Here is a 27,121-nt window from a genome sequence, read left to right as displayed (position 1 = left end):
AGAGAAAGCCAGTTGACAAGCCAGGCTGGGAGGGTGAGAATTATTGTTACAGTGCTCAGAGCAGAGAGGATTAATGTCCATGGGAGAGTGGATATGTCTCTGCTGCAGCTTGCCAAGAGGCTGAGCAGTGCAGCTGCTGCAGAGAACAACACTGATTGCCAAAATGTGGCTGCAGTGTGGGAACCAGCTCGTGCAAAACAAATGTGGCAAATTCTCAACCTCCAGTGGCAAGTGAGGGACAGAATGGGCAATGCCATGGGGTGTCCTGGGCTCTGTGCTGGGGAAAAAAAATGGTTTTGTTGGCTTTTTACAGGAATTCTACATGACAAATAATTTGCTGACTTAGGCTGTACCAGGGTCTGTATCTCTAGATTGGATTTAAAGTTGTTATTTAAGACTCAGTGAGTCCTGACCTCACTTGTGTTATGTCCAGGCTGTGGTGGAGGAAAAGCCCTTCTTGCACATTTGTTTTCCCTCCTAGTGACAGCACTAAAGCATGAATATACTGAATCAAGAATATTTATAGATTAGCCAAGTTAACCTAAATTGATTCTTAGCACACCTGACTTAGTTTGGAATGCATACAACCCCCAGAAGTGTAATGATTATAATGTGACCTTAAACTGTCTCCTTCAATGGCTACTCACCTGTAAGCACAGACTGATATATGTGCACGTCTTGCCATCTCCAGAATATCCCTTCAGGCAATTACAAACTGCCTACAGAGCAAAATCAGAAAACATGCATACATTGGAAAATGCTCGGATTTTTTCTTTCAGCACACATATTTAGTTTAGTTTATTCACAGATAATTTCATGGTGATAAGATGAGAAATTTATTAAGCTAAAATGACCTCATCTCTTCCATAATAGGTTTTTGGCCATTTTGAGGAACCATAGACTGAGATTGGGAAGTAACAATTTTCCATAGGCTGTATCTGCCTTTTCCCTGCCTCTCCATCTCTGCTCTCCTGGTTATTTGGAATGACCCCTCTGACATCTGCACATTATTGTCTTGCTGACAAAACAGGTTAACACCCTAATTTGTTTCCCTCATATTTTTTGCATAAGTTGTTATTCCCTTCCCATTGCTTTCCTTCTCCTGCCTCTTTTTCTTTTTTTTTTTTTTTAATTAAGTCATGAACTGTATCTTCAAAACACACCTGGAATTGTGTCCTGATATTATTGGCAACTTCCTATGCAGTGGAAATGCATCTGACACTTTGTCTTGGTTATTTTATTTTGCACTTGCAGTTATCATGGAGATGAAAAGTAGTTGCAAAGAAATGAACTATATTCTCCAATTCACTGCTCAATGGTTCTCAGTTTAGAATTTCCATTTAATATGTAGGAATCTGAAAATTCAATGAGATTTCTGCAGCAGAAATAAAACTGGGAGATAGTCTAATAGCAGTGTTTATGTACCTCCTGGATGAGTGAGAGCCTACAGAAAGCAGATGCATTTCTGTCCTATAAATTTGCCTTTGCAGTGCTGGGATTTTGTGATGAAGGTTGTTATTACTCTGTTAATCACATTCTCACAGGTAAGGAAGAAAAAATAAATAGGTTGTAGCTACTACTTCTATCCCCAGTGAGGTGTATGGAAAAAAATATCTGTCACCTGTCTTGTCTAGAGGGAGGAGGAAGGAGTTGAGTGGCTCTGTCCTCCCACCAGAAATTATTTAGGCCATTTTGTTTCCCTGTGAAAATATTTGAGCTGTGCAGGGGAAAAGGGCTAATCTGAAATGGAATATTTCCATGGACAGTTTCTATAACAATAAAAGAAACACCGTCAAGCAATACTTTCAAACTGACAGGTTTTCACATCAAAACTTCCCAAAGGAGAAAAACAACCACTTGAAATAGCAAACCACTGCTTTTCTCTACAGTTTTGGATTTCTTTCACTGAAATTAATTTTTTTCTTGTTTGTCTGCACTCCTTCTCAAATGGCTTTTTCAGGGAAGCTTACACTTTTCAGAATTGTTGCTAGGAAATTCACTTTTCTATTTAAAAACAAAGTTGACATGGGTAAATTTTTCTTTACCTCACAATAAACACTTGGCTAGGCCTGTTTTTCTTCACTAAAAAAGTACTCACTTGATTGGGTCCAATCTGGGTGCATTCTGCATTTCTATCACATCCACCATTGTTCACCAGACAAGGGTTGATTTCTTTATAAAACAGAAACAGTGTGAGAAGGAGAGAGTAATTCTGAAAACCCAAGGAAGAAGAATTTTAAGTAAAGCTTGCTAGGAATGCAGATTTCTGACAAAATTAATTCCCTCAGTTACTTAGTAGCTCAGTCTTGAGGAAGGCTAAAGCCCTGCCAGCAGAATTTCTGAAACCAAAGCTGGGGAGTTGTGGCACAATGTTTAAAAGCCTCATTTTGTGCTGCTCAGAGGAGTGTGTGTGTATCAAGCTGCTGAGGATGGGGTTATCCTTGCTAGAGGCAGATGTTGTTTGATGAGCTTTGGTGTCACACCAGGCTGCTGCAGGTGTGTGCTTTGCCAAGTACAACCAGCCATGTGGCAGAGATGCCTCATGATTTTTTTGCCTTTTTCTATACCCTTCTATACATTTTTATATCCTTTTTGTATTTTCTGTACCCTTTATACACTCATTGTACTCTTAGTCTACATGCTTGTGATTTTTGTAGTTTGGTATTCTAGCTCAGTTTTGGGGTTCTGCAATGCAGAAAGAGAAAATATTCACAGTAGGAGGTCAGAGAGCTCTATATGATGTCAAGACTTGAGGTTTGAGCCTTGGTTGAAACCTTCCCTCTGGAATATATTTTGTAAACTGGGCTCTAGCCTCATTTGAGGTGGGGGGGATGATTAGAATTAGGGGACAATTACTTCCTTTACTAAGTTTCTTATTGGGGGATTTTAGGCAGATATGCTCATTTGCAAGGTCTGTAAAAATTGCATACATGTTTTATGGTGGCTGTGCATCTCAGTGTGTTCCACCTGCAATGAGCTGTGCACCTCAGATCCTATTAAAATACCAAAGTAAAACCCTTTTACCCCTTTTCAACCACGTCTGCATCATATTTCTGCCTGCCAAAAGGCAACAGCAGCAAGAGATGCCTTTGCCATCAGGGGATGTGGTAGCAGCAAGCTGCACTTCTGGGTCAGAGCAGAAGGATCATCCTCCTGGAGGGAAACTCCCTCCAGGGATTTCCCCCTGTGGGATGTGAGGCAGGGCAGTGCTTACCCAAGCAGACAATCCCATCCCCAGTGTATCCAGGGCTGCAGACACAGACTCTGTTTCCTGGAGTTGTCCTCCTGCACTCTGCCTGGGCAGAGCAGCCCCCATTGCTGCTCCCACAAGCATCAACAGCTGGAAAAGGACATCAACAGAGGTTAAACCAATGTGCTGCACTGGTTTATTGCTTCTCCTGATAATCTGGCTCCATCTTTTAAAGGGATTTGCTAACATTCTTGGAACACAGAGTTTTTCTGATTTAATTTTCAAGACTTCATTAGTGCCAGATATTTGATACATATTGTTGTTTCAAGAGGGAAAGCTGAGAAGATGTTTCTAGTGTGGAAGGACTGACTTTCAGTAACTTTCCATCTTCCAATTCAACAAAACACCAAAAAAAGGGACCTTCTTGTTCTTCTCCAGTTTAAATGGCCTTTTAAGCTTTTCCTGAGCTTGACATTTTCTGCACACAGAAAATAACTTCTAAGTTATAACTCTAAAGTATGATACATAGCCCTCCTGTGACAAAAAATCTCAGACTAGGACCCTGCCAGTCATTGTGAGTAAGTAGAAAAATGGGCTTCTGTTCTCAAAAGTATTATTATTTTAATCAGTTAAGAATTAAATAAAAATACAGTTAATTATGATTATTGTAGCTGGAAGCAGTCTATGTTGGATAACCCAAATTCTCGGAGGAACAGCTAGGATAAGGTGCTATTGCCCCTTTCTGAGTGTCTCTCTGGTCTAAAGAAATGGATTTTACCACAGCAAAAAGCTGAAGAAGTGGCAGAGCTATGCAGCTTCCAATATCTGAAAGTGGTTTTGCACCCTGAATTAGCATCTCTTTGCTGGGCTTTGCTGGGAAAGGGAGTAAAAGTCCCAAAGCAGGTTTCATTCCCCTGCAGACAATGGGGTTGTGCACAGTATGTTCCTTTTCTCTGCTCTCCCTGAGCACAATGTCTCACAAACCTGGAGATTTGGAGCTCTTTGTTTGCTGTGAATGCACACCTGTTGGGCTGCTGTTTTATTGATTAACTGGCAGCAATTCCTGCTTTTTAACAAGTGCTCATCTCTCACCAGCTCTGCTGTGACCACAGAGTGCTTCAAGCACACCTCTTTGGTTCATTTATTTATTTTTTTTTCAAAAGGGAAGAAACTAAGTTCACTTGCCTGTGCAGAATGTCCCGTTCCCCTCAAACCCAGCTGCACACTTGCAGTAGGCAGTGCCATTTGATAGGAGAAGGCAACTAATGAAATAAAAGGAGGGAGACATAATTAAAAAAAAAAAAAGGCAAAAAAAGTAGTCAGGTCTTTTGTACAGCCCTTGTTTTTGTGAGTTGTTCTGAAGGTTATGTGTAGAAATAAAAAGGCATTTAACCATACAGTAAGAGGTAGCTGAAGCCATAAAAATGGACCCAGTTGGACCAAGCTTTTCAAATGTATTTTTGCATGTATTATTTTAGGTATTAGAATTCCATGCTTTGGTCTTTGAGTATATTTTTTTTGTGCAGAACTCCAGAATTTGCATGTCTACTCACTCAAAAAGCTATGCACAGTTTTTTTTGCACACAGTTTATGGAGGGACAGAGCAGCACTGATGCACAGGGGAGGCAGCCAGGCATCTGAGCTCTCTGGGTTTAAGTTTGGTTTTTTTATGGACAGTTTAGCCTTCTGTATGCTATTATGTGAATTTATGTGGAGGAAAAATACACAAGAGGAGAGCAATCTGCTTCTTTCCAAAACACCGTCTTGATTCCAGAATGTGTGGGGTCCCCACGAGCAAATTTGAGGGTATATTTTGCCAAAATAGCCTGGTCAAATATTTTTGCTGTGAACTGAAATTCACAAAACGTTGGGTGAGAATGACCTACCTCTGGGAAAAAGGGGATTTGCCCCACAGGTTTCTCAGATCCTACAGAAGAGCTGTGGCTGATAATGAGTTGTCTTTTCAGCCACCTTTCCTTGTTTTTTTGAAATGTATTGGCTAGTGTAAATCTTGCTGTCTGGTCAGTGGTGAGGAGACAGATAACTTCAGTAAATGACTCAGTGAGGGTTACTTGCTCCTTTGAAAACTCCTTATGTCCCAATATTGGTGCTGGACTGGTGACAGCATTTTTTTGTTTGTTTGTTTTTTGTATATTTTGATGTGAAGAGTAGAGCTTTGAACTTTTTGCCTCATCACCATATACGTTAGATTTACATTGCTCCTTATCCCTGTGACATAAGCTGCTGAGAAGCCATGAGCAAGATGGACTATTCTTTTTGCCTTGCAAGAGATTCCCTTTCCCCCCTCTCCTCTAAATAAGTGCATTAAATACATACTTAGCACTGGTGTGGCATGAGGTGTTACATGCGTCATCCTTGATTTCTGCAAGTAGAAAACACAGAAAAACCAGCAGAGATCAGAACCTTTTGGGTCAATATCATTTTAGGGTTCAGAGTCTCTTGTTCTCCCCATGTGGAGCTGCAGTCTGAGTTCTGTGCTCTCAGTCTGCGTGGAGACTCCCTCTGTATAGATCAGTGGATACCTCTTAAATTCATTTGCAAGGAAAAGTTGTGTCATTTTGTCAGGAAAATAATTTATCTGTATTAAGTCTGGTGAATCTAGCATATTATTAGCTGAATTATGTAAGTGTAGCTTTTCTAAAGGAACTGAAATTTTGCTCAGACATGGCAACTGCAGCAACCCCCTTATAAAATTCTACTTATTAATAATAAAATTCTACTTTTTTTTTCCCTGAGAAAATTTAAAAACTGATCTTCAATGCTGTTAACATGTTTGTAACATTTTTTTATTTTATACTGCTATAGGCAGAGTTTTGAAATAATTACAGAATACATTTTATTTATATCTAAATAGAATATAATTTGATTTGATATAGGAGCTGTGTTAAGCCAGCACAAAATGATTTATTTGCTAATTACTTTTTATTGCATTAGCAAGAACATAATTTAATATCTGTTGTATAGCTAAATCAACTTATTGAAGCACTTGAGAGGCTTTTGATCTGAGGGTCAAAATGTGCTGGATAATCCTGCTCTGGGACACATATAGCTTTAATAAATGGGAAATTCTTTTGGGACAGCTAGAGGGTGACACAGGTAGAGGATCAGCTAAGTAAGGTGTTTCAGTATCACAAGCAGGATCTCAGCTGGCTGTCTAATAATCCATTAATTAATTGTCATGGTACAGAATGTGACCCATATTTCACTGCATGTGGGAAGCTTCACTGGGATCTGGCTGTAGTTCTGTCATTTTCTGAAATGCTCACTTTTCACCCCAGAAAAAGCCAGCCAGGCCACTCACCAGTGTCCCAGGTCACTCACCAGTGTCACAGGTCACTCCTCTCCAGCCAAGGTCACATTCACAGGAGCCATCACCATCGATGCCACTGCTGCACTTCCCATGGACACAAGTGCACTCTGGGGGAGAGAGTCACTCTAAATTCAAACTGTGCTTATTCATTCTAAATTCAAGCTATGCTTATCTTTCCTCTGTTCCCAAAGGCAGGGTCTGAAACTGGGTTGTAATGGGAAAGCATTGGTGGAAAATAGCACTGCCAAAGAGGATTGTCCTTGCTGGGTGCTGCTCTAAGTCTGTAGTGTGCCAGAGCAGGAGGCACTGACTGCCAAGGCATTAGAGAGAAAATACCATAATGGGGAAGGAAAAGGGGTTAATGATGCTTTTTAAGCCTGGCTTATTACCCTGGAAGTGCTGTACTTTTCTAGAATCTAGAATGGATAGGGGAATATATAAGGGGAAGGTTTGGGCACCTGACAAGGCTAGTGATGCCTGATGATTTTTTTCCTTTTCTTTTTATGTACCAGTTAATATTTTTTATATACCCATTTATAGATTTTTTTATACCTTTTATCTCCTCTGTATCCTTTACATCCTTAACCTATATGCTTGTAATTTTTGTAGTCTGATATTCCAACTTAGTTTTGGGGTCTTGTAAGGCAGAAAGAGCAAACATCCTTAATAGGAGGCTGGTGAGCTCTATGCTGTCAAAACTTTGAGGTTTCAACCTTGGTTGAAACATAACTTGAAAATTGGGCTCTAGCCTCATTTGGGGGGAGATTCTTTAGAATAGGGGGACATTACTTAATTTATTAAGTTTTCTGTTGGGGGATTATAAACAGATATGCTAATTTGCGAGGTCTATAAAAATTGTATATACATTATATGGCGTGTGCATCTCTGCATGTTCCACCTTGAAGAGCTGTGCACCATGAGATCCCATTAAATATTGATGTATAAACCCCTTTTTTCCCGTTAACCTCCTAATTCTGAGACCAGCCCAAGGCCACCCTAGGACAGCCCCCGTGTGTCTGGGGATGCTCAGTACCTTGGTCACAGCTGGGGCCATATCTGCCCTGGCTGCAGCTCTCGCAGGCTGTGCCCGCAAAGCCCTGCTCACACCGGCAGCTGCCCGTGCCGGTGATGCCATCCAGGCACACGCCGTTCCCAAAGCAGGCGTTCCCAGCTTGTCCCGGGCAGGGCTGGCACTGCTGGCCGAAGAAACCCGCGCAGCACTGCCTGCTCTGGAAATGCAGAAATGCTGGATTTTAGGGTTTGGAAATGAAAAGATGGATGCTTTAGGATTTTAGCTTCTGTGTTTTGCGTGTGTCTGTAATGCTGTGATTCTCTATAACTCTGTGTATAACTCTAGGTTCCATATAGGATGCTAAGCTGCTATTCTCAGCATTTTCAGACAAAATAATTCCTCTCTAAACCCAAAACTCAAGGACACCTCACTGTCTCAGGCCCTAAGATATATAAACAACAGTGAATTGGGGGAGCAAACCTGGGGTAATTGACTTCATTACCTGAAGCTGTAATTGGAGGATTAACCCCTGATATGTAAATGGACAAAACTTACAAAGTATGAAAAACTTGTGACCTGTTGTCCATTTTGGATGTAGCCCCTGGGTGGGCTGTGACTGCCCTGAATGCACCTGAAGGACCTTCAAAAAGTACAACAGGTTTTCTTTTCTTAACTTTGTCTAGCCTCTGTTTAGGTAAGCCCATTAAAGCAACAGAGGGTTGGGATGGCAAGCAGGGTGAAGGAGAGATCTGGATTTTACAAGGGCTTGTAGGGACAGGACAAGGGGGAATGGCTTCAAACTGAAAGATTGGTTTATGTTGGATATTTGGAAGGAATTCTTTACTGTGGTGAGGCATTGTAACAGGTTCCCAGAGAAGTTATGGGTGGCCTTGTGCTTGGAAGTTCAAGGCAAGGTTGTGGGGGTTTTGAGCAGTCTGGTCATGGGGAAGGTGTTTCTGCACATGGCAGGGGGGTTGGAACAAGATGATCTTTGAGGTTCCTTCTAGCCCAAACCAATCCATGAGTCTGTGATTTATGCAGCACATCAGCTCTGCTGCTCTGTGCCCACACTCAGTGTGCCACCCTAGGCCTTGGTGGCACCCAGGTGCCCTTCCCCAGCCCAGGCACAGAGGACAGCATTGCTAGGGACAGGCATAGGACTGCTAGGGACAGATATAGGATTGCTAGGGACAGGCATAGCATTGCCCTTTCCAAACCTGTGCTCCCCCTGCACCCCTGGCCCTTCCTGCACTGCAGCTCCCACCAGCCTTTAACCTTCCAATTACTGCTGTGTCCCCAATAAAGGCCAATAAATATATTATCAGGAGCTGCTTTGCCATGCTCTGTGTGTTCAGCATGAATTATGAGGAGGATGAAGCTCAGGGCTGGGGGTTCCTGGTTTTTACCACGACAGAAATGTACTCACAATGATGGTTTTGGCACACTTGGGCTTGCACCCAATCTGGATGGTGTACAGCCTCATGTAGTTTTCTGTGAGGACACAGTATTTCTTCTCCCCTGCCTGGGCAAATATTGGAGAAACAGATGCACTTGTGAATAATATTGAGCAGCTACTTTCAAATGGTTTTAAAAAATGGGACATTAATTTGATGTATACTGTGCACTGACTCACACGTTCATGATGAAAACAAAGGAAATAATTCTAAAAATAAAGATGTATTAGCTAAATAATTTCTAGTGAACATATGATCAGTTTAAATCAATGCCTTCTGGTGTTTTAAAGGTGTCTAACATTACCTTTGCTCAGAACTGAACAGATTCTATTCAGAAGTTTTAAAAACTTTTTAATTTTTCACATTTTCTGGTCTTTCTAATTCTTGGAAAACTGATTTATGAAGTTCTGCAAAACCAGCTGTTGAAACATCATCCAGCTCTGCACACAATTGGGAAAGATTACTGGCTGAAGAAAACTTTTGATCTCACTGCACACTTGTGAGGAGATTGAGACAAACATCCATCCAGCTGCTCATTGTAAAGGAAATGTTAATGAGTCTGAGCTTTACCCATGAGGACTTAAATTTGGTTTTGCCAGTCAAGTGCCTTGGTGAGGTGGATGGGAATGGATCTGCTTTGGAATTCCATTACTGGCAATTATATTAAAAATAGGGTTGAATACAGCTATAGTCAGTTTTGATACAAAAAGAACAACAACCCTTGCATTAATGAAAAGATACTTACTATTTCTTTTGTTCCTGGTGGACAACTTGATGGTTGTGCACAAGTTCTGCACTTTTCCTGAAGCAACACAAATGGGAGGTAGTTAACAGACTGCACAGAGCTGCAGGCAGCTTGTTTCATATCAAAAACATGATTTCCAGCTGTGTTTCTAAATCTAGTCCTCGAGGTGCATTTTCAGGATAACCCTTTTGGTAAAGAGGGTGAGGGAAGCTGCTCAGCAAGGATGAATATCTCTGTGAGCAGCTCTGTGGAGGCATCCTATGGAAATCCTTCTCCCAGGGGGAAGTAGGAGGAGAGATCATTTGGATATTTTTATTTTCTCTTGTAAGTTGATGCTTCCCACTTTATAAACAAGTGGCCTGGCTATGAAGATATATTAGAACAGTGCATTACTAATATTATCTGAAAATTAGAGCTCAGGAATTTCTCATTCCTGAGCTAGTCTGATTATATTTTATCCAGGCTGTCAGAACACCAGTTTTAGGACCAAAGTTGGCTTAAGAGATGCTAAAACTCTGGTAGGAATATCCTTTGTGCATTCCTTGCTGGGAAGTAGCATCCCATATCCTATCTGAGCTGTGTTTAGGTTTCTCTGATGGGTCTTTAAGCATCTATATGAACGGTACCACTTACAATGATCACAGTATTATTGATATCACATCTGTTCCTCTGGATTTCCAGCACCTTTCCCAGCCCATGGATAATTCCTTTGTCTGTTGCAATGTTTGTGTAGCTGATAGGAGCATCGTTGATGTAGAGCTGCAAAAGAGATACATCAGTTAGAGAGCAGCAGGAAGAAAGAGAGAAATGCACATATTTAAAGGAAAATGTATCACAAAACCTCTCTTTATGCAATACAGATTTTGCAGACAAACACCTCAGTTCTCCATTATTAACCAAGAGACCATATTTAAGAATGGGGATAATCCTGTATGTTTCACATAATGTTCTGTCAATCTTTCTTATAAAAATGATTTTTCTTGTAAAAAAGAGCAAGTCAGAAACAACTGTGCAAACCTATTAAGTTATGAACCTGGGATATAGCAACATTTACTCATATTAAATTATGAAAATCAAACTTTGAGCCCATTTCTAGACTCTGCAAATACAAAGGATTTGTTGAAGTCCAAGGGTTTTTCCTTTTTCCTTAAGGAAAACCACCAAAGGGAGTTAACATCAGGCACTTGCTCATATTCCAGTTGCTGCATTTAACATCTTCACTGCACTGAGGTCATGGAGTGACTTGCAACCTCTTGAAGTTTCTTAGCAATAGGATTTGGCAGCTTTTTCCACCAAGAGTGGGGTAAAGGCTGTGAGGAAGAAGCCCAAGGCATCCCAAAAAGTGGGTTTGCTGTGTCTGGGGGGTGCGTGGCTTCAAGGAGGTCCTGCCAGCAACTGCTCTTCATCTCTTTTGTGATCTCAAAGCTCCCATGGTGCTCTCACCAGCAGCAGCCCCACTGCAGATGGGCTCAGCTGTGAGCAGAGCAAAGAGCAGGGCTGAGACTGTGGGGTGAGAAGCTGATTTCCTTTGCCTGTGCCCTGAGGGAGCTCTGGGACAGAGCAGGAGGACCAAGTTCCCTTCCTGGCCCTGTCTCTTCACCTTGCTGTGCCTGATGTTTCCATGAGTGGCATTGAAGGACAATTCATATTTGTTGCCCAGTGCTTTTGAGCTCTTAGGATTGAAAGTGTAGCAAATCCACAGAAAATAGAATTAATGTTTTATCATTGAGGTCAAGTTTCTAATAGCCCTTGGGAGTCAGAGTAATGACTGCTTTGGAATTCAGGCTTGTAGAGACAGATGTCTAAAATTCCATGCTAAATGTGAACATCACTATTGGAATCAAATTGAATCAAAGATGCCTTCAGGGGTGACATTGAATTGAGCAGGTCTGAGGCTGGCCTTGCATTTGAGTGACAACTTTTGGGCTGTTTAGTCTCAAGCTAACAAGGGATGCACAGCTCCTTTTGACTTCATATTTGTTTAAAGCTGAAGCTGGGTTTGTGCAAAGCAGGAAACCTGTTTGCCCCAGCAGGTGCAGACAGCAGTACCTGGCTGTTGTGGAGGAAGAACCCAACGTGGTAGGAGAAGCCCAGCAGGGTCTCCCTGTGCATTCCATTGTGCAGGTTGTTCTTCAGGAGATTCTCCCCCAGCACAACGTGGTAGCGGATTTGGCTTTCATCCTGCAAACACACAATTGCATCCAGAGTTATGGAAACTTCCTAGGAATAGCATTTTCCAAAGGGTATAAGCCAAATGTAGATTGCCTGGATTTAAAGAGGAGGTTCTCCACCAGGCAGGTTATTTCATATTTCCTCCTGTGGAGAGCCCTGCATTCCTGTGACAATGAAACTTTTATTGAGCATGGAGGGTGAAAGGCTATTGAAATGGGAAAACCAAAGTTTGCTTGAGCCTGTAGTGTCTGTTTGTGTGTATAGGGCTGGCTGAGATTCAGGGAAAAGTCAGATTTATTTTTTTTTTAGCGCTCTGAACATCATGGGCTCATTTGACATCAAGGGTTGCATATTCATGAGTGCTTTTATAATATTTTCATACCCATTCCTTATTCCTTTGGGAATCCGTGAATAACCTATAGATGAACAAACTGTAGGTGAATGTTTAGAGCAATTTTTATATGTATATCCATATTTTTATATCCATACATCTATACAATCTTTAAGGGCATCTTCAGCCAATAAAGACTGAGAGTCACGCCTGTTAACTGAAAAGTTTTCTATGCCTGATTGGTAGAGTGTACTCATATTTCATTGAAAAGTTATGAAGTTACTCTCTGTACATCAAAATTTTCTGTGGGCTTCCCAAGGCTCCTGTATCTTGTTCCAAAGCAGGGAATTCCCAGAGCTCTCCCTGGCTAGGAGCAGGAAACAAAAGCAGGATAATGAGATATTAGTCAATGTGGGAGAAGCTGAGGCTTTTTGAGAGTTTAGGAGCTGCCTAGCCAACAGACAGAGCTGCTGAAGCTTTGCCTTTGCAGTAAAAAGTGCTTGTGGGGAATCCTGCTGCTCACTGTCCCCTTATTCTGGATGTCCATGCTGCTCCTTCCAAAGTGTGTGAAAGCATGAAGCAACTCCAGAATGTGAGATTTGGGATGTTGCCTGGCTTTGCCCACAGAGTGCAATAGTGGCCTTGACATCTCTTAGGGCTGGCCCTGTTCCACAGATTTGGCAAAGAAATATCTGCAGATGGGAAAGGGGTAATTAAGACAGAGCTAATCTCCAGCAGTGTCCAGCCCTATTTAGTCTCCTGACATCAATGAATTGGAGGAAAAGCTAGCTCTGATTCATCTTGATTTCTGTCTTCAATCACCAGCAGAGTTAGGACATCTCTCCTCATCAGGGCTGAGAAATGGGATCTCCTCCCTGTGCCAAACTCTTCCCTCTGCAGCAGATTTCTCCCAAGTGTTTCACAAAGAGGTTAAGCCTTGTGAAGGGAGTCTTAACCTTATGGTTGTTTTTTGATCCTTTTTTTGTCAGATTACCACATCAAAGTTGTGAGGATGGAAGAAAGACTAAAGAAAATTGGTGAGTAGTGGAAATGAAAATTATTTCTGTGCGTGTAATCCAGATCTGCTGGGATTGATGTCCTATTTGTCTCCCAAAGTTGGATATAAATACTTTGTGTAGTGGTGTGGAAATGATGATGTTGAGTCAAGAAACAACTAAAATAGAGTTCAAAAGTTGTTTGAGCAGATGGAGCTTGATCACTTGTTAAAGTGGGACTTTTGCCATGGGTCTGCCATTGTTGGTAAAGGTTTTGGGACAAATCATTTGAACCCTGTGCTCCTCAGCCTCCTGGCTGTACATGGAGACCATGCAGGTAGGGATAGAGTGTGGTAATGTAAATATTTATGGAAGAGACAGGGAAGTGTTAATGCCATTGAGGATATCATGGGTGAAGCTGCCTTTGCAAGGTGTGTGGCTCTTGATATGTGCAATCCATAAAGCTGTTTCAAATTGGAGAAAATATGAAGAAAGTTGCTGGGATGATGCAGAAAAAGAATAGCTTTTCTTGGGAGGAAACCAACAGGGTTCAGAAGGAGGTTTTCACAAAATCCTAAACCAAAAAAAGAGGTGTACTGATGAGATGTCTTGGAAATTCTCAGAGTGTTTTTAATCTGGAGAAGGACAAAACACAGAATAAATAGCTAGGCTCTTCCAGCAAGTCAGGAATATGTAGGTGGATCTGTCCCTGTTCACCTTCTCTAGTGTTATAGACAAAACCTAACTTCCTGGATTTCTGGAAAACAAATCTCTTCCTATTTCTGTGTCCTTGTAACCCATCCACTTGAAACAGAGATGAAATACTGAGCCGTTAAAACAAGCCTTGTGAGTAATACATACCAGAGTAGCAGATTTCTTATCCTTTAGGTAATTTTCTATGGCATCATTGCTTGGGGCAAAGACTGTGTAGGTGTTTGCTGCTTCTATTTCATTTGCCAGGTTGTATTGCTGTTGTGAAACACATTGAAAAAAAATCAGAACGACCACTGATAGTCTGATACTAGCCCAAACTGCAAACAAAGCAGAGAGCTTCCTCTGTTGTTGAAATATTGTGAAAATGATGTGAAAGCTTACAATGATGTAGCCCCTGAAAATGGAGTAGTCTGGCATTTGCTCCAGGCGGGAGAGCAGCCCTGGCAGGACAGCACTGCGGAGTGGGGTGAGCACCTGGAAAAAGCAAATATCCCACATGTCCTGCCTCTGATCCCTGCAGGTGTCTCGTGTTATATCACAGTACAAAATATCTTGGATTATATTACAGTACAAAATACCTTGGATTATATTACAATACAAAAGGCAGGAGAAAATGCTTTTCTGTGCAAACACTTTTTCCAAGGGGGGTTAATAATTTTGCACTGCTGGTGGTGCAGAGGAGCAAATCCTTATCAATACGTTGCATACCTTATCAATGACATGGATGATGCCATTTGTGGAGGTGATGTCACTGGCCACAAAGTGAGCACCCTCGAGGGTCAGGTTCTGCAAGAGGGAGAGGAGGGAGGGTTTGCATCTTGAGGGTGATGTTTTCACAACTCTCACTGTGGATTCCCACACTTTCCCAAATGCTTGCACCATGGCACTGCTCACCCTGCCCATCCCTCCCAGTTCTGTGCAGCTTTGAAGGACCCTCTTTGTGATTTTCCTTTGGGGCATGGAGGTGTGGGGAATTCCCTCCTCCTTTAGTGGGGGTGAGGTGCTTAAATGTGACTTGTGTATTTCCAGAAAATCCAGATTTGTGTATTTCCAGAAAATCCTCCTCAGAAAATGGAATTTCCCTAATGAAAAGGCTGAGGAGGAAGGGCTGTAGGTTGTTATTTACCTTTAAAAACACCTTCACACCTTCAGGTGGCTTGGGACTATCAAGCTGCATATGTAGAAATGTGTGTGATGACTACTTCCTCCTACCTTCCCAGCTCCCTAAACTAAGTAATTTGGTTTCCTTGATGCTCTTTGTCTGAATTTAGTTCACACAGGTTGTCCAGACAGGGACTGCCCTTCTGCCTGGGCTGGTGTTTGCAGCAGCTTCTGGGACATTAGAAATCAATAACGTTGTGGACAAATTTCAGTGATGTAGAGTGGTGGAGAAAAACAAGCTAATGTTTCTCACAGAGGGCCCAATATAATGGAACTATGGCTTTAATTTTGACATGGTCTTTTTTAAAAATGCAGGTACATGCTGTCTGTGTGGTTTTGTAATTCAAGAACGTGAGTGGCAGTGATTTGGTGTGTGATACCATGGTGGTTTGCAGGTCATCTCACCCCATTTTCTTTGGACAAGTGTAGGAATTTGCTCTGTAGCGATGTTGGCAGCATGTCAGATGATGATAAATTCTGGAAATCAGCAAAGCTGTAAGCTCCTGTCAGTACATGGTACCTAAAGGAAATTAACTGGATTTGAATGCTTTGTATTTTCTTTTTTTTTTAAAATTAATCTCTTATTTCAGATAAATATGCTTAGTGTGTCTAAAGTTGTGCTTTTAAGCAGGAATTGCATCTACAACACCTTGTTCAGCCATGTTCTGATCTTAGTTTGGCCTTTAAACATTTCTGAAATAATACAAATAATGCCTTTTTCCAATAGACTTGCTACAGAGATTTATACCTCTGGAACTAGAAGGGGAATCCTATGTACTTCCTGTAAAATCAAAATACCTGCCTTGCTCTAGTGGCTTCAAACCAAAGGCTAGTTTAGCATACAAAGCAGTTAATTAAAAAAACCTCAAACCCCCAAAGCATTAACATACTTCAGTAAAGTTGGAATGTTACTTTTTGCCATCCAAAAGGCTTTCTCATCTTCATCCATGTTTTCAATTGCTTGCAGAGAAGGCACAAGGACAGTCAGGTTGGAGCTGGTGGACAACACTGAATGTATCTTTGCCTCCTGCATGAAAGCCAAGATGGTAAAATAATTCCTTCTAAGGATGGTCTGTAAATAGTAGCTGGTGACATTTTAAGCAAGGTGGAGTTGTGACGTGCTTTGTCACCAGCTTGGAGAGGAAAAACTATTATACTGAGCAGTGACTTGAACAATAGCAGTTAGAGCTGCACAAAAATGGTAAACCAGTGTCTGTTTATCACAGGATAGATTGCCAGCATTTAAAGGGCAGAAATAATGTTCAGGTCAGAATGGTTTTTTTTATTATGACACACGTAGCTTGACTCCCACAAATTCAGTCTTTCTCGTAGGTTCTATATTATGCACTTGGATGTAAAAAACCCCAAGGTGATAAATGCTGTGGTTACTGATAAATTCAAGTGACTTGCTCTTACAGATCACTCCGTGCTGTTTAATAGATAGAAGGGTTATGAACCATGAAATAAGAAGCTGCCATGACACAATGTTCCCAACAGAAGAAAGCTATTTAACATGGGTTTTTTTCAAGATGTCCAAGAGTTATCTCTGCCCCTAGGACTGCACTGGAGCTTGCTGCTGACAGCTCTAATTTTAGATGGGGATTGTGAGATTTGTAGTGTGCATGAATTAATTCATCTTCCATGTTTTTGTCTGCCTTAAGGATGGAAAGAGCCTCCACTGGAGAGGATTTTTCCAGTTGTGTGGAATTTTTTTTCTTTTTTTTTTGAGTAAAAAATGGAAAGCTAAATATTTACATGTGGTCTTTCTGAAGATGGGGTTCTTAAAACTTTTCAGACTCTCCACAACTTGCCATTTTCAATACTGCAAGATTTGGGGGAGTAATATAACCTTGGGTTCTACCTTTTTGCAGCTGGAAGCTGGCTGGTTTTGGATAGTCCTTCATTACCCTTATTGGGTTTGAAGTCAAGAAGGGAATCAGCTCCCTTAAATAGCTGGGAATTTGGTCTCTGTTAAGATCATCTTTCTCTCTAGCCATCATCCCTATCACCTTCCAAATATTTAAACATAGAGCAACAAACTTCCCCTTCTCATCCTTCCCGATCAGCAAGAGAAATATTTGGTTATGAAAAGTGGTAAACACCACATTCCTGCTCAAGGACAAAGTTAAAAACCCACAGATGGATATGCCTCCCTATTTTGCTCATGTTTGTAGTTACCAAAGTTTATTTTAAGTGATAGCATTTCTCTGAAGTGTAGCAGAAATTTCCACATCCCTGTTTCAATAGATCATACAGAATCTTCCCTCTGATTTGTTCCTTCATTATCTAAAGAGCACATCAGCAGGTGAACAGCATTTCCTATTGGGCCCATTTAAAAAATTCTTTAGTTTCTCTGTGGAGTGTCCAGTGCTGCAATCTGAGCTCAGGGCCAGGCAGACAACTGACTTGAATTAGCCACATTGAGCACTAAAAAATTCCCTGACTTCTGCTTCTGTTGCTCTTCATTAACACATCACTGATCTTTTTGGGTTTGCTATGGATTTGTTGTACACTTCTTAGATTTGGGTTTTAACCTCTTTGTGGGACAAACTGGTTTTGGTCTTTATTCATACAGTGCCAATCACAGTGGGGTAAGACCTCTAATGTTACTGCTGCTAATAAATGATAGCAAAAAGTATGATAGCAGTAAAATTATAGTAATAAATGGTAACATGTGAAAATAAACAGTAGGTTGTGACAACTGGTGTATCCAGAACTTTGGGCCTTAAAAACTAATTTAGTGTTTCTTCCATAATTTGGAGCCAAACAAGTTAATCTCTTTCCTCATTGAGGTTGTTCAGCCTGGAGAAAACTCCAAGGAGACTTTTTGTGATCTTTCAGTACTTAAAGGGAGTTTATAAGAAAGATGGGGCAGACTTTTTTGGAGGACTTTTTGCAAAAAAATAAGGGATAATGGCTCTAAACTGAAAAAGGGGGGATTTAGAACAGATAGAGGGAGGAAGGTATTTTACAATGAGTGGTGGTGAAATACTGAAGAAGTTGCCCAGAGAGGTGGTGGATGCCCCATCCCTGAGACATTCAGGGTCAGGCTGGGCAGGACTGAGCAACCTGGTCTGGTTGGAGATGTCCCTGCTTATGGCAGAGAGGTTGGACTAGACAATACCTTCCAACACAAAACAATCTATAATCCTATTTCCTGCACCTCAGCCAGGCCTAAGTTTTCCTGCTCTCTTGCTGTGGCAGCAGCACTCTGCCCAGTCATGCATTTGCATTTTCCTGCCATGGGGCACAGGGATAATGGGGAAGATAAGGCATTGCCGTCCTTACTTGCCTGAATTTGGGTTCAGAAGTTGTTTTTCAGGCAGAAATAGGGAACAAGATGATCAACCCCTCCTAAACTGGTTGAATAGGCACTTGCTTCTCAGCTTCTGCTCTCTGATGGAATATTGCTGTGAGGTTCCCTTTTCTAAACTCTGCAAGGCTCATGTATTTCTGCAGACTTGAACATACTAAAGAAATTAACCACAAAATGTACTTACATTAACCCACTGGTTGAATGCAGCTGCTTCTGACAGAGTGGATAGCTCCTGATTAGAAAGAAGAGAGGTCAGTGAGTCTGTAAGCTCTAATTAACTGTACCACAGTGCTCTTGCCTGTGGTGTAACCCACAGGGTCTGGCCTGGCTGCTGTGACATGGAGGAGGAGGAGGTTTTCAGTGTGAAAAGGGAGGACATTCATGTTTTTCTAGTACTGATCCTTTCTGGTGATGGGAATGGTGAGTTAGCAACTCTTGAAAATCAGGCCAGGGATTGCTCAGTGTACCTGACCTTGGGACATGTTGTGCACTGGCCCCAGGCTAAGCATTAATTCCCTGTGACTGTAAACCTAATTAATTTCTTAACTCCAAGCAAAACTGATTGAAATGTATGTTGTTTTGGTTGGTATTTTGACAGCATCTTACACATCACCTGACCTTTATTCTGCCACAGCACTTAGAAGAGAGATAAATGATATAAACAGGGGTGGCAGATAGTGCTGAGAGCCACGTAGGTTTACTGCCAGGGGCTGGCACAGAGGACATTTTCATTTTTCCTGCCCTGTTAAATGAGTATTTATTTCCCCAATTTGCTTGATTTGGTTTTATCTGCCTGTGGGTCAGCACAGTTTGTTTCAACATGATAAATTGATCATTTCCACTGAGAGAGACTGCAGGGCAGAACTTCAGCAGAGCTGACAGCTTGCTGCTCCCAGCTGGGAGCTGAGTGCTCAGCACTTCTGCAGCTCTGGACTCTGGGATTGGTGGGTTTCAATTTCCAATTTTCAGTTTGCTTTAAGCCAGAAATATGCTCTGCTCCCTGAGGCCACTTTCCAAGCCATGTTTTTAAACACAGCAGATCATTTATGAATCAGGCATGGATCTCCCACTGGAACACTCTTTGCAGATAGCACTGCTGGGCATCATGCTTTTCTGACTGCTGATAAAGGCTTTGCTATCCTGTGTGGTTAAGATCCAGTGTGAGAGCTCTGCAGCAGGTCCTGTGCTCAGGGAAAGTGACACTTTACTCACATCTGCAGCATTTCCATAGCATATTCTCCCATCCCCTTCGTAGCCCTCTGGGCACACACACCTCCAGCCACCAGAAGAGTCAAGCTGACAAGTTGCCTTTGAACCAGAAAGAGAGAGAATTTGTCAAATACTCAGGAGACCGAGAGTGGCCTGTAAAGCCTTTTACTAGAACCCATTTATACACAAGCATAAACTTACAAAGGATCTTTGTACCACCTTCCATGGGTGTTCTCACCTTCCTGTAGGACATACTTCATCAGCCCAGGGCACTAACTGCCTCACCCACCCACCATGCATTGAATCTGTAAGAATCTAAACCCTTGATCCATCTCTTCTTGCTTCCCTACACAATCTGGGCTCTATTCTTTCACTCAGCCATGGTAGATCTGCTCCTCTCTTCAGCTCTGTCCCTGTGCCCCAATTGAGGCTGGGACTTCAGGGCACAGCAGAGGTGTTTGACTTGGGTAAATATCCCAACAGACTGCTTCGTTCAAGTTGTAAAGCATTTATTTATTCCAGGCTTGAGATTGTCCTTCTGTATGGCAGATTTGGGAGCAGCCCTTGCAGTGTGTCCTCATCTTGTGTACCACACTGCTGTGGTTCTGGTGCTTGTAGAGATGCTTGGCAAGTGCTTTCTCAAACAGAAATTGCAGGCTTGAAATGGCAAATAAATCCTATGGTGTGCGCAGGAGGCGAGGTGTGATATGTATCTGAACACTTTGTTCAGGGAATGATTAATTACTCACCAGATGATGGCATTTTCCATTTTGTTCCAGGCACGAGTTTATGGGTGTGCATTCAATTCCATTGCCCTGAAATCCATCCTTACACTTACAGTCACTCTGTCGTTCCAATAAAACACAGCAATTCATTAAAATGATTAAAATAGTGGGCATATTCTAGACATGGTGGATTAGTTTCTTTGTGTTTCTGCAGCTTAGCATTGACTTCACTGGAATGACACTGATTAATATCTCCAGGAGACTTTTATACCTGACATCTGCTGATGTAGTTACTAAAAATATATTTGCTGCAAGAAAGCAAGCTGCATGTAGAAAGGAGGGAGCACCAGGATAGGAATTTAAGGAGATTATTTTGGGTAGAGAGCACTGTGTGGAAATATCATTGTGGCTATGAAGGAGAGGAGGCTTTGGGGAACAAAACAATGTAGGGAGCCCAAGCTCTGGCAGAGAAAAATGGTTGAGGATTTGTCCTGAAGGTGACACTGAATGCAAGGACCTACCTGACCTGGCCCAATGTCTATGCAGGTGGCATTCTGGTGGCACCCTGTCCTGCTGGGCAGTAGGCAGTTGTTGATGGCTGAGCAGTCCCTTCCATCCCCTGTCCATCCTGCCTGGCAAACACACCTGTGCTCCCCTGGGCCTGTCTGGATGCACTCAGCCTGGGGAGATGCAGAAATATCCACTCAGGACAGTTAGGGGGCAGCTGGCTTTAGCCATAAGTGACATCTGGGGAAAGAGCCTGGAACTCAATAAAACTGTGACTCTTCTGCAAAAGTTTCTGGCCAAACCTCCCTCTTTGCTTACTTTCCTGTGGCAAAAGCACATACTCACATTGATATTGCAGCCAGCAGGGTTTGAAGCAGCACAAGGATCAACCCTGCTGCAGCTCAAGCCATCTCCCTCATAGCCAGGTTTGCAAACACAGCTACAGAGACAAGAGGAGGAAGGAGGTGTTACATGTGACAGGACAGCTCTGAAGTAAAGTGATTGTTTTCCACTGCAACATGCTATTTATAGGCTGCTTAAAATTGGTAACCTTGGATTCGTGATGCAAGTAGCTCAAGTGTGTACATTGTGGGTTTATTTTTTTCCAAAATGTTGGCTGGGTTAATTGAGTCAAATCAGGGATCCATTCTCTGTGTATGAGATGGGGAGTGAAATGAATTCTGAGCTGATGTTATCACTGCAAAGTTGAGCTAGCAGCTCTAAATTATTTATGGGCTGGCTGTGCTCTCTTTCAGTGACACAGAAGATAGCAGGACAATGAGCCCCCTGTTTCCCTGGGATTAACCTATATTGGTGGGAATGATGAGCACTGAGGTTCTGCAGCATCCCCACTGTGTTTGTCGTGACTCATTGAGGATTCACTGCAGCAAGAGGCAAACTTGCTGTGTGTGAAGGTGAGCTGGAGGCAATGCAAGGCAGCTGCAGCAGGAGCAGAGTTTTGTGTCCAGCCCTGTCAGGAGTGGGGAGTCTGTGCTGAATCTGCAGTGCTGTGCAGTGCAAAACTTCCCTGAGCTGACCCCAGTGAGGGATCCATCCCCAAACTGCTGAAAATTTTGTTGTTTTTCAGCAAGGCTCAAACTCCTAAATCATCAAGGGATGGTTAGAAAGAAGAGCTTCCTGAAAGCCTCTGTAGATGTTGGTAGGGAAGGAGTCTTTTTATCAAGGATCTGTATGCAGCTATCTTTCAGTGTTAAATATAAGGTATAGGGTATTGAGAGCTCTTATTTATTATCTTGTAGCTCGTGGCTGAGGTGGTGCATGATTATGCTTATTTGCTGCATGGCAGAATTGCAGTGGCTGCTGTTTGTGTGCTGCTGCCAGGGACTGTTTTGTCAGGCAAATGGGAAAGGGCTGCAGCATGATAATAATAATAATAATGTTGATTTGATGCAAGTTACTGACATACCTCACTGTGCCATCGCTAAGCTGGCAGTCTGCATGGGCATGGCAGAGGTGCAGGGAGGGATCACAGGGAACAATCTGCTGCTCACAGAGTTTCCCTGTGAATCCAGCCCTGCATGATCCAGGCAGACAGCTCCCATCGCTCTCTATGCGGTTATCACACTGCCCATGGACGCAGAGACACTCTGCCAGAGAGAAATTATAATTCCATAGTGGATAAAACATTTATCCTTCCACAGCATTTCTTATGAATCAGCTCATCCTAGTTTTTCAAGACTTGAAACTTTTGTATTTAAGTCACGCTTTGATGGGGGACTTGTTTGTTAATCACAGCCATGCCTTTCCAGGTGTATTTTATGGGTAACTATTTAAAACCTATTTTATTTTTATGCTGCACTTACCAATGAATTTCAAAGTGCTTCAGAGAAGCAGGAAAAAAATGTTATGTCCTTAACTGTTATTTATTGCATCACTTTTGCTGTGCTTTCAGTGTTATGGGAATCCTTTAAGCACTGAGTCCACAATCCTGCAGGTTACACAGTACCAGTGGTGACTAGTAAAGCAAATTCTTATTACTTTGGTGGGACTGGAATTTAGGAAATACCACCTTTCCTCATTGGATTTATCTCTCAGGTGTTGTCCATGTACCTCTGGACCTTCAAGTGAGCTGTGCTTCATGAATGGCAGGCTGTTTCATAACAAAAGAGACTAAATAAGATGGGGAATGTATGTGTGTTTGATGTTGTATATGCTGTAGACTCTCAAATATATTATGATTTGACTCAGCAGGATTAAATCTGTCAGTGCAGAACTATAAACTATTCAGTAGATCAGAATTTTTCCAGTAAGGATGGTTAAGTGGCCTAAACATGTCCTGTTTATAGATCTAGTTTTCTTAATTATATATGCTTGTCATTGCAGGCAGAATGTCTTCTGCTGTGGGCAACACCAGATGGGAACAGAACAGCAAAGATTTTCTTTTCAATTACTCATGTGAGGGAGACAGAAATAAAAATAACAATAAATTAGTATAAAGCAAGCTATTCTCCCTGCAAAAAGTAACTAAGAGTATTTACACTAACTCTGGGCTTATGATGTGTCTTTGAAATAAGAAATCACCCTAGCAATGTGCTCATCCTCCACAGGGACTGTTTAACAGCCAGTTAACTCCTCCCTGAATATCACCAGGGTCCAAAAGGAGCTGTACAGCTGTTCTTACCTTGGTCACACTGAGGTCCAAATTTGCCAGGGTCTGAGCAGAGCTGGCACTGCAAGCCTTGAAATGCCTCAGAGCAAATGCAGGTCCCATTTCCATCCAGGCCATCCATGCACTGGGATAGGGAAGGGAGGTGATTATTATGTTATTGTTCTTTGCAGTTTCCATGTGAGAATGGTGAGCTGGGTCATTACTATGTGCAAATTAAAAGTATGAGGGTTTACCCCTCAGCCTTGCCTGCTTGCTGTGTGCTGGAACCCTAGAAATCTGCAATTTGGACACCTGAGAGGTGACAGATTCATCTTCCCTCCTACCTATCACAAGCTGAAATTCACAGCCATCTCTGGCAGTGCAGGGTGCTGCTGGATGCTCTGCTTACCTGCCCATTACCTGAGCAGGGTTTGGAGGAACCTCCTGGACATGGTCTGCAGTCAGGGCCAAAGAAGCCTTTGCAACACTTTGGTTCCTGTGAAACAAAGCAAATAAGGATATTTTTCAGGACTACTGGACTATTTATAGACTACTATCAGTGAATTTTTATAAAATGGGGAATAAATTTCCCGTGGTATTTAGACTTGAATTTTGTATGTGGAGAAAGATGCTGCAAATTTGCATCTCTTGGATACAAAGCAGATGGAAGAATTTCAATCCTTCCTGAACCTGTGTCTGCAGACTCTGACTTCAGGGAGGATGCTTAATCAAAAGGAAACTTTTAACGGATGTGAGGTCTATTTTAAACATATTCCATTTATTAACTCTCAAAGTATTGTCACAGTGATTCTCATTCCTCACATTTCAGCTCTCCTCTGCTGAAATAGAACTAAATTCACCTGAGAAACAAACAAGAGCTTCTGTGAAGTACACAGGGAATTTTGCAAGAGCAAACAAATAATGCTGAAATTACCAGATGATTCAGTCATTGCCAAAAAGAGATTAAAGTACCATCTATATTTGCATTTTTATGCAGTCTCCTGTATTCATATCTGGTTCTTTTGCTCACTATTTTGGGAGAGCAGTTACCAACATATGGACATGCCTTCCCCTGTGCCTTTTGTCCAACTGGTGAGTGTCAGGAAATGTCACTTTTTATGGGCTGTGCATCCTGGGGACAGGGAGCCAATGATAAATACATGATAAACACACCCCAGATGGAAACAAGAGGACAGTGATTTGAAAAGACATTATACCAATTGCTGAGATGCATATTAGGGAAGTTATACCCTGTAAATTTTAAGTACATCTGTCCTAGGACTTCTAAATGTTGCATTACAAATCTGGAACCAAAGGGCAGCACCAGGACTGTATCTGCTGGCTCTGATTTTTGCAGAATTGTTGTTCATTTCCACCCTCCCCTTTCTATCCCCATTTTTCCTTCCCTCACTCCCTTCTTTTAATGAACATGAAGTTTCCTCAGCAGAAGAGAACAAGGGCATGAATGCACTAGTGTGCTTTACTCAACTCAGGGTAATAAGTTAACTAATATTGTCTGAGAGTCTAGTGAAGTCTACACACTTAACTTCTATGAGAATATTTTATTTCTTCCTGGAAAACCACAGATTAAATCTTGAATGTAGGCAGTGTGAAGAGAAATTTGTCTTGTATATAGGCGGCAAAGAGAAAAATATTCTTTGCTTCCACATCATAGATCCTGCACTCCACTATGATCCAGTGGCATGTAGATTTTTTTTGTCTTCACCTTTTGGTTGCTTTTCCTGACTAGCTAATTTATCCCCATGTGGTGCTGACAGAGGATGGCAATTACATTACTGAGGAGATATAAACTCCAGTGGCAGTTTTAAAGGTGAATTCTCTATGAGCTCAACATGCAATGGCTTCAGAGAGGTTGAAGCTTTCAGAGGGTGGATATGGAGTTTGTCAAGGCTTGGTGATTGTCACTGCAATGTCTTGTTTTCAATGAAGTTAGCATAAATCCTAGAGCCAGCATTCCATGTGTTACATCACTGTGTTTTGTAGCCATTGGACACGAGACCATAAACCTGAATTATGGCATTTCTCCCACAGATTTATCACTGGAGCTGTGTGGAAAGAATCAGGTTCTGGTTTGGATTTAGTAGTCCCTCATGTTGTACAGCACTCAAAGGAATAAAGGACCAGACTTAGAAAAGCATTTGTGCACCAAATAGCTGAGATATCAATACCACTACTATATTTTGAAGGTCTGTGGGTCAGATGTATCTTGGCAAATACATTTAGACATTATAAAATCTCTTTTATAAGCTGCACAGTCATATCTGAAGCTGACACAGGGTCAGCTTTGTGTTTCTGAAAATCCCTGTAAGTGAGCCTTTGCTCCTTTAGAACTTAGAGAGCTGGCTGGTTGTTGTGGACAATGTTTCCCTCTGTTGGTGCTGCTCAGTGCCACTTGATGTCACCTTCTCAGTCCCTTCGTCCCCCTGGAATGGTCCCAGCCTTTGGTGTGCTCCTGCTCCCTACTTTTCCAGAGGAGAGGAATTTGCTCTTTCTCTTCTGCCACACCACAGTGCAGGAGAGAGAAAAATATCCCTACTTCCAGCAAGGTCAGATCTGCCTGTTTTCAGTAGCAGGTTAACACACTGCCTTTACTGGAGTAACTGAAGCACAGAGATGTATTCCCATCAAATCTGCCCCAGGGGTGATGATCTCTGGGAAGAGCTGGAGCAAGGTCTGGGCTCAGCTGCTCCTTCAGTGCTCAGAGCATCACTTGATCATCCAAACTGTCTGTGGTCCACACATCAGGCAGCCACTGAGGACCTGCTGTCACTCCTGTGCTCTTTGTGACATGAAAAATAAGCTCTGCTGTCCTTCAGTGAGGCTCAGGAGCTCTCAGCATTGGGCTCTGGTTACATGGATAGGTTTGCATTAGCCTAAGGGTTTCATCTTTAGAGGTGCAAAGTTCTTGTCAGTGTGTAGACACAGCAGTTCCTACAAGGTTTGTGTCTTTTAACTCTTAGAATACAAGTAGTATTTATTAGGTGGTGTTACTGCTGTTTTCTGACAGTGATGGAAATGCTTGGTGCAAAGTATGAACTGCAAAAGCCATTGCTCCTTTGTGTTCTCCTGGCCAGCAGTGCTCTGCTCAAAGCCTGGCATATCAAACCAGATTTTTAACTAGGCATGAAGATTTCAAGGCTGGCAGAAGTGCCTAACTTAAATTTGGTGAATAATTTTAGTGACTGACACTGTTTGTTTTGTCTTTAAATAATTTTCTGTCTGTTGCTTTAGGATTGATTGATGTTACACATGGTTTTTAGGTAGGTTTTTGGTAAGGAATTCAGATTACTGGAATGTTCAGGGTGTGGATTGCTTTTTGCATCAGAGGTTGTTGCTTGGAGCTCTGCCTGGCTCATGATTATATTGCTCATACAACACTTTGTAGTCACTGCCAGAGGGAATAGATCTTTACTGCCAGTGTTTTCTTCATTACATTTTGATGCTGTGCAGCTCTGCTGGGAGCCTCTTTCAAAGCTGTGGCTCTGGACTGTTGTAAGACATTAAATGTTTTCCTTTAGCACCGGAACTGTTAGTGGCCCAGACAGGCTTGAACATGGTCCAGAGGGAGCTCACTGGGGCTGTGCTCACTGCAAGGGGAACTTTGGGCTCACATTCAGCCCTCCTACCACA

The 27,121-nt window shown here is 42.1% G+C and overlaps 1 protein-coding gene across 2 annotated transcripts in view; it reads right to left on the bottom strand.

Moving 5' to 3' along the window:
• The window catches only part of STAB2 (stabilin 2), a 72,300-nt gene that overhangs the window by 20,319 nt on the left and 24,860 nt on the right, over nt 1-27,121 (bottom strand). For both annotated transcript variants that reach the window (XM_085049632.1, XM_085049631.1), the window contains exons 19-42: nt 23,880-23,966; nt 23,504-23,615; nt 22,289-22,469; nt 21,208-21,301; nt 20,877-21,035; nt 20,380-20,475; nt 19,634-19,729; nt 18,606-18,653; nt 15,996-16,132; nt 15,511-15,625; nt 14,653-14,730; nt 14,326-14,418; nt 14,092-14,199; nt 11,782-11,913; nt 10,366-10,491; nt 9,733-9,789; nt 8,960-9,055; nt 7,555-7,750; nt 6,533-6,628; nt 5,528-5,573; nt 4,376-4,452; nt 3,215-3,340; nt 2,099-2,172; nt 648-719 (exon numbers count right to left, since the gene is read on the bottom strand). In XM_085049632.1, coding sequence (XP_084905758.1) covers nt 648-719; nt 2,099-2,172; nt 3,215-3,340; nt 4,376-4,452; nt 5,528-5,573; nt 6,533-6,628; nt 7,555-7,750; nt 8,960-9,055; nt 9,733-9,789; nt 10,366-10,491; nt 11,782-11,913; nt 14,092-14,199; nt 14,326-14,418; nt 14,653-14,730; nt 15,511-15,625; nt 15,996-16,132; nt 18,606-18,653; nt 19,634-19,729; nt 20,380-20,475; nt 20,877-21,035; nt 21,208-21,301; nt 22,289-22,469; nt 23,504-23,615; nt 23,880-23,966 — 2,502 coding nt within the window. The remainder of the gene's footprint in view (nt 1-647; nt 720-2,098; nt 2,173-3,214; nt 3,341-4,375; nt 4,453-5,527; nt 5,574-6,532; nt 6,629-7,554; nt 7,751-8,959; nt 9,056-9,732; nt 9,790-10,365; nt 10,492-11,781; nt 11,914-14,091; nt 14,200-14,325; nt 14,419-14,652; nt 14,731-15,510; nt 15,626-15,995; nt 16,133-18,605; nt 18,654-19,633; nt 19,730-20,379; nt 20,476-20,876; nt 21,036-21,207; nt 21,302-22,288; nt 22,470-23,503; nt 23,616-23,879; nt 23,967-27,121) is intronic.

This window comes from Lichenostomus cassidix, chromosome 1Ab, assembly GCF_008360975.1.
Source record: "Lichenostomus cassidix isolate B80296 chromosome 1Ab, HeHo_3.0, whole genome shotgun sequence".
Lineage (NCBI taxonomy): Eukaryota > Metazoa > Chordata > Aves > Passeriformes > Meliphagidae > Lichenostomus > Lichenostomus cassidix.
The sequence above is the reverse complement of the archived record's forward strand: the minus strand, read 5'-3'. Positions and strand labels throughout refer to the sequence as shown.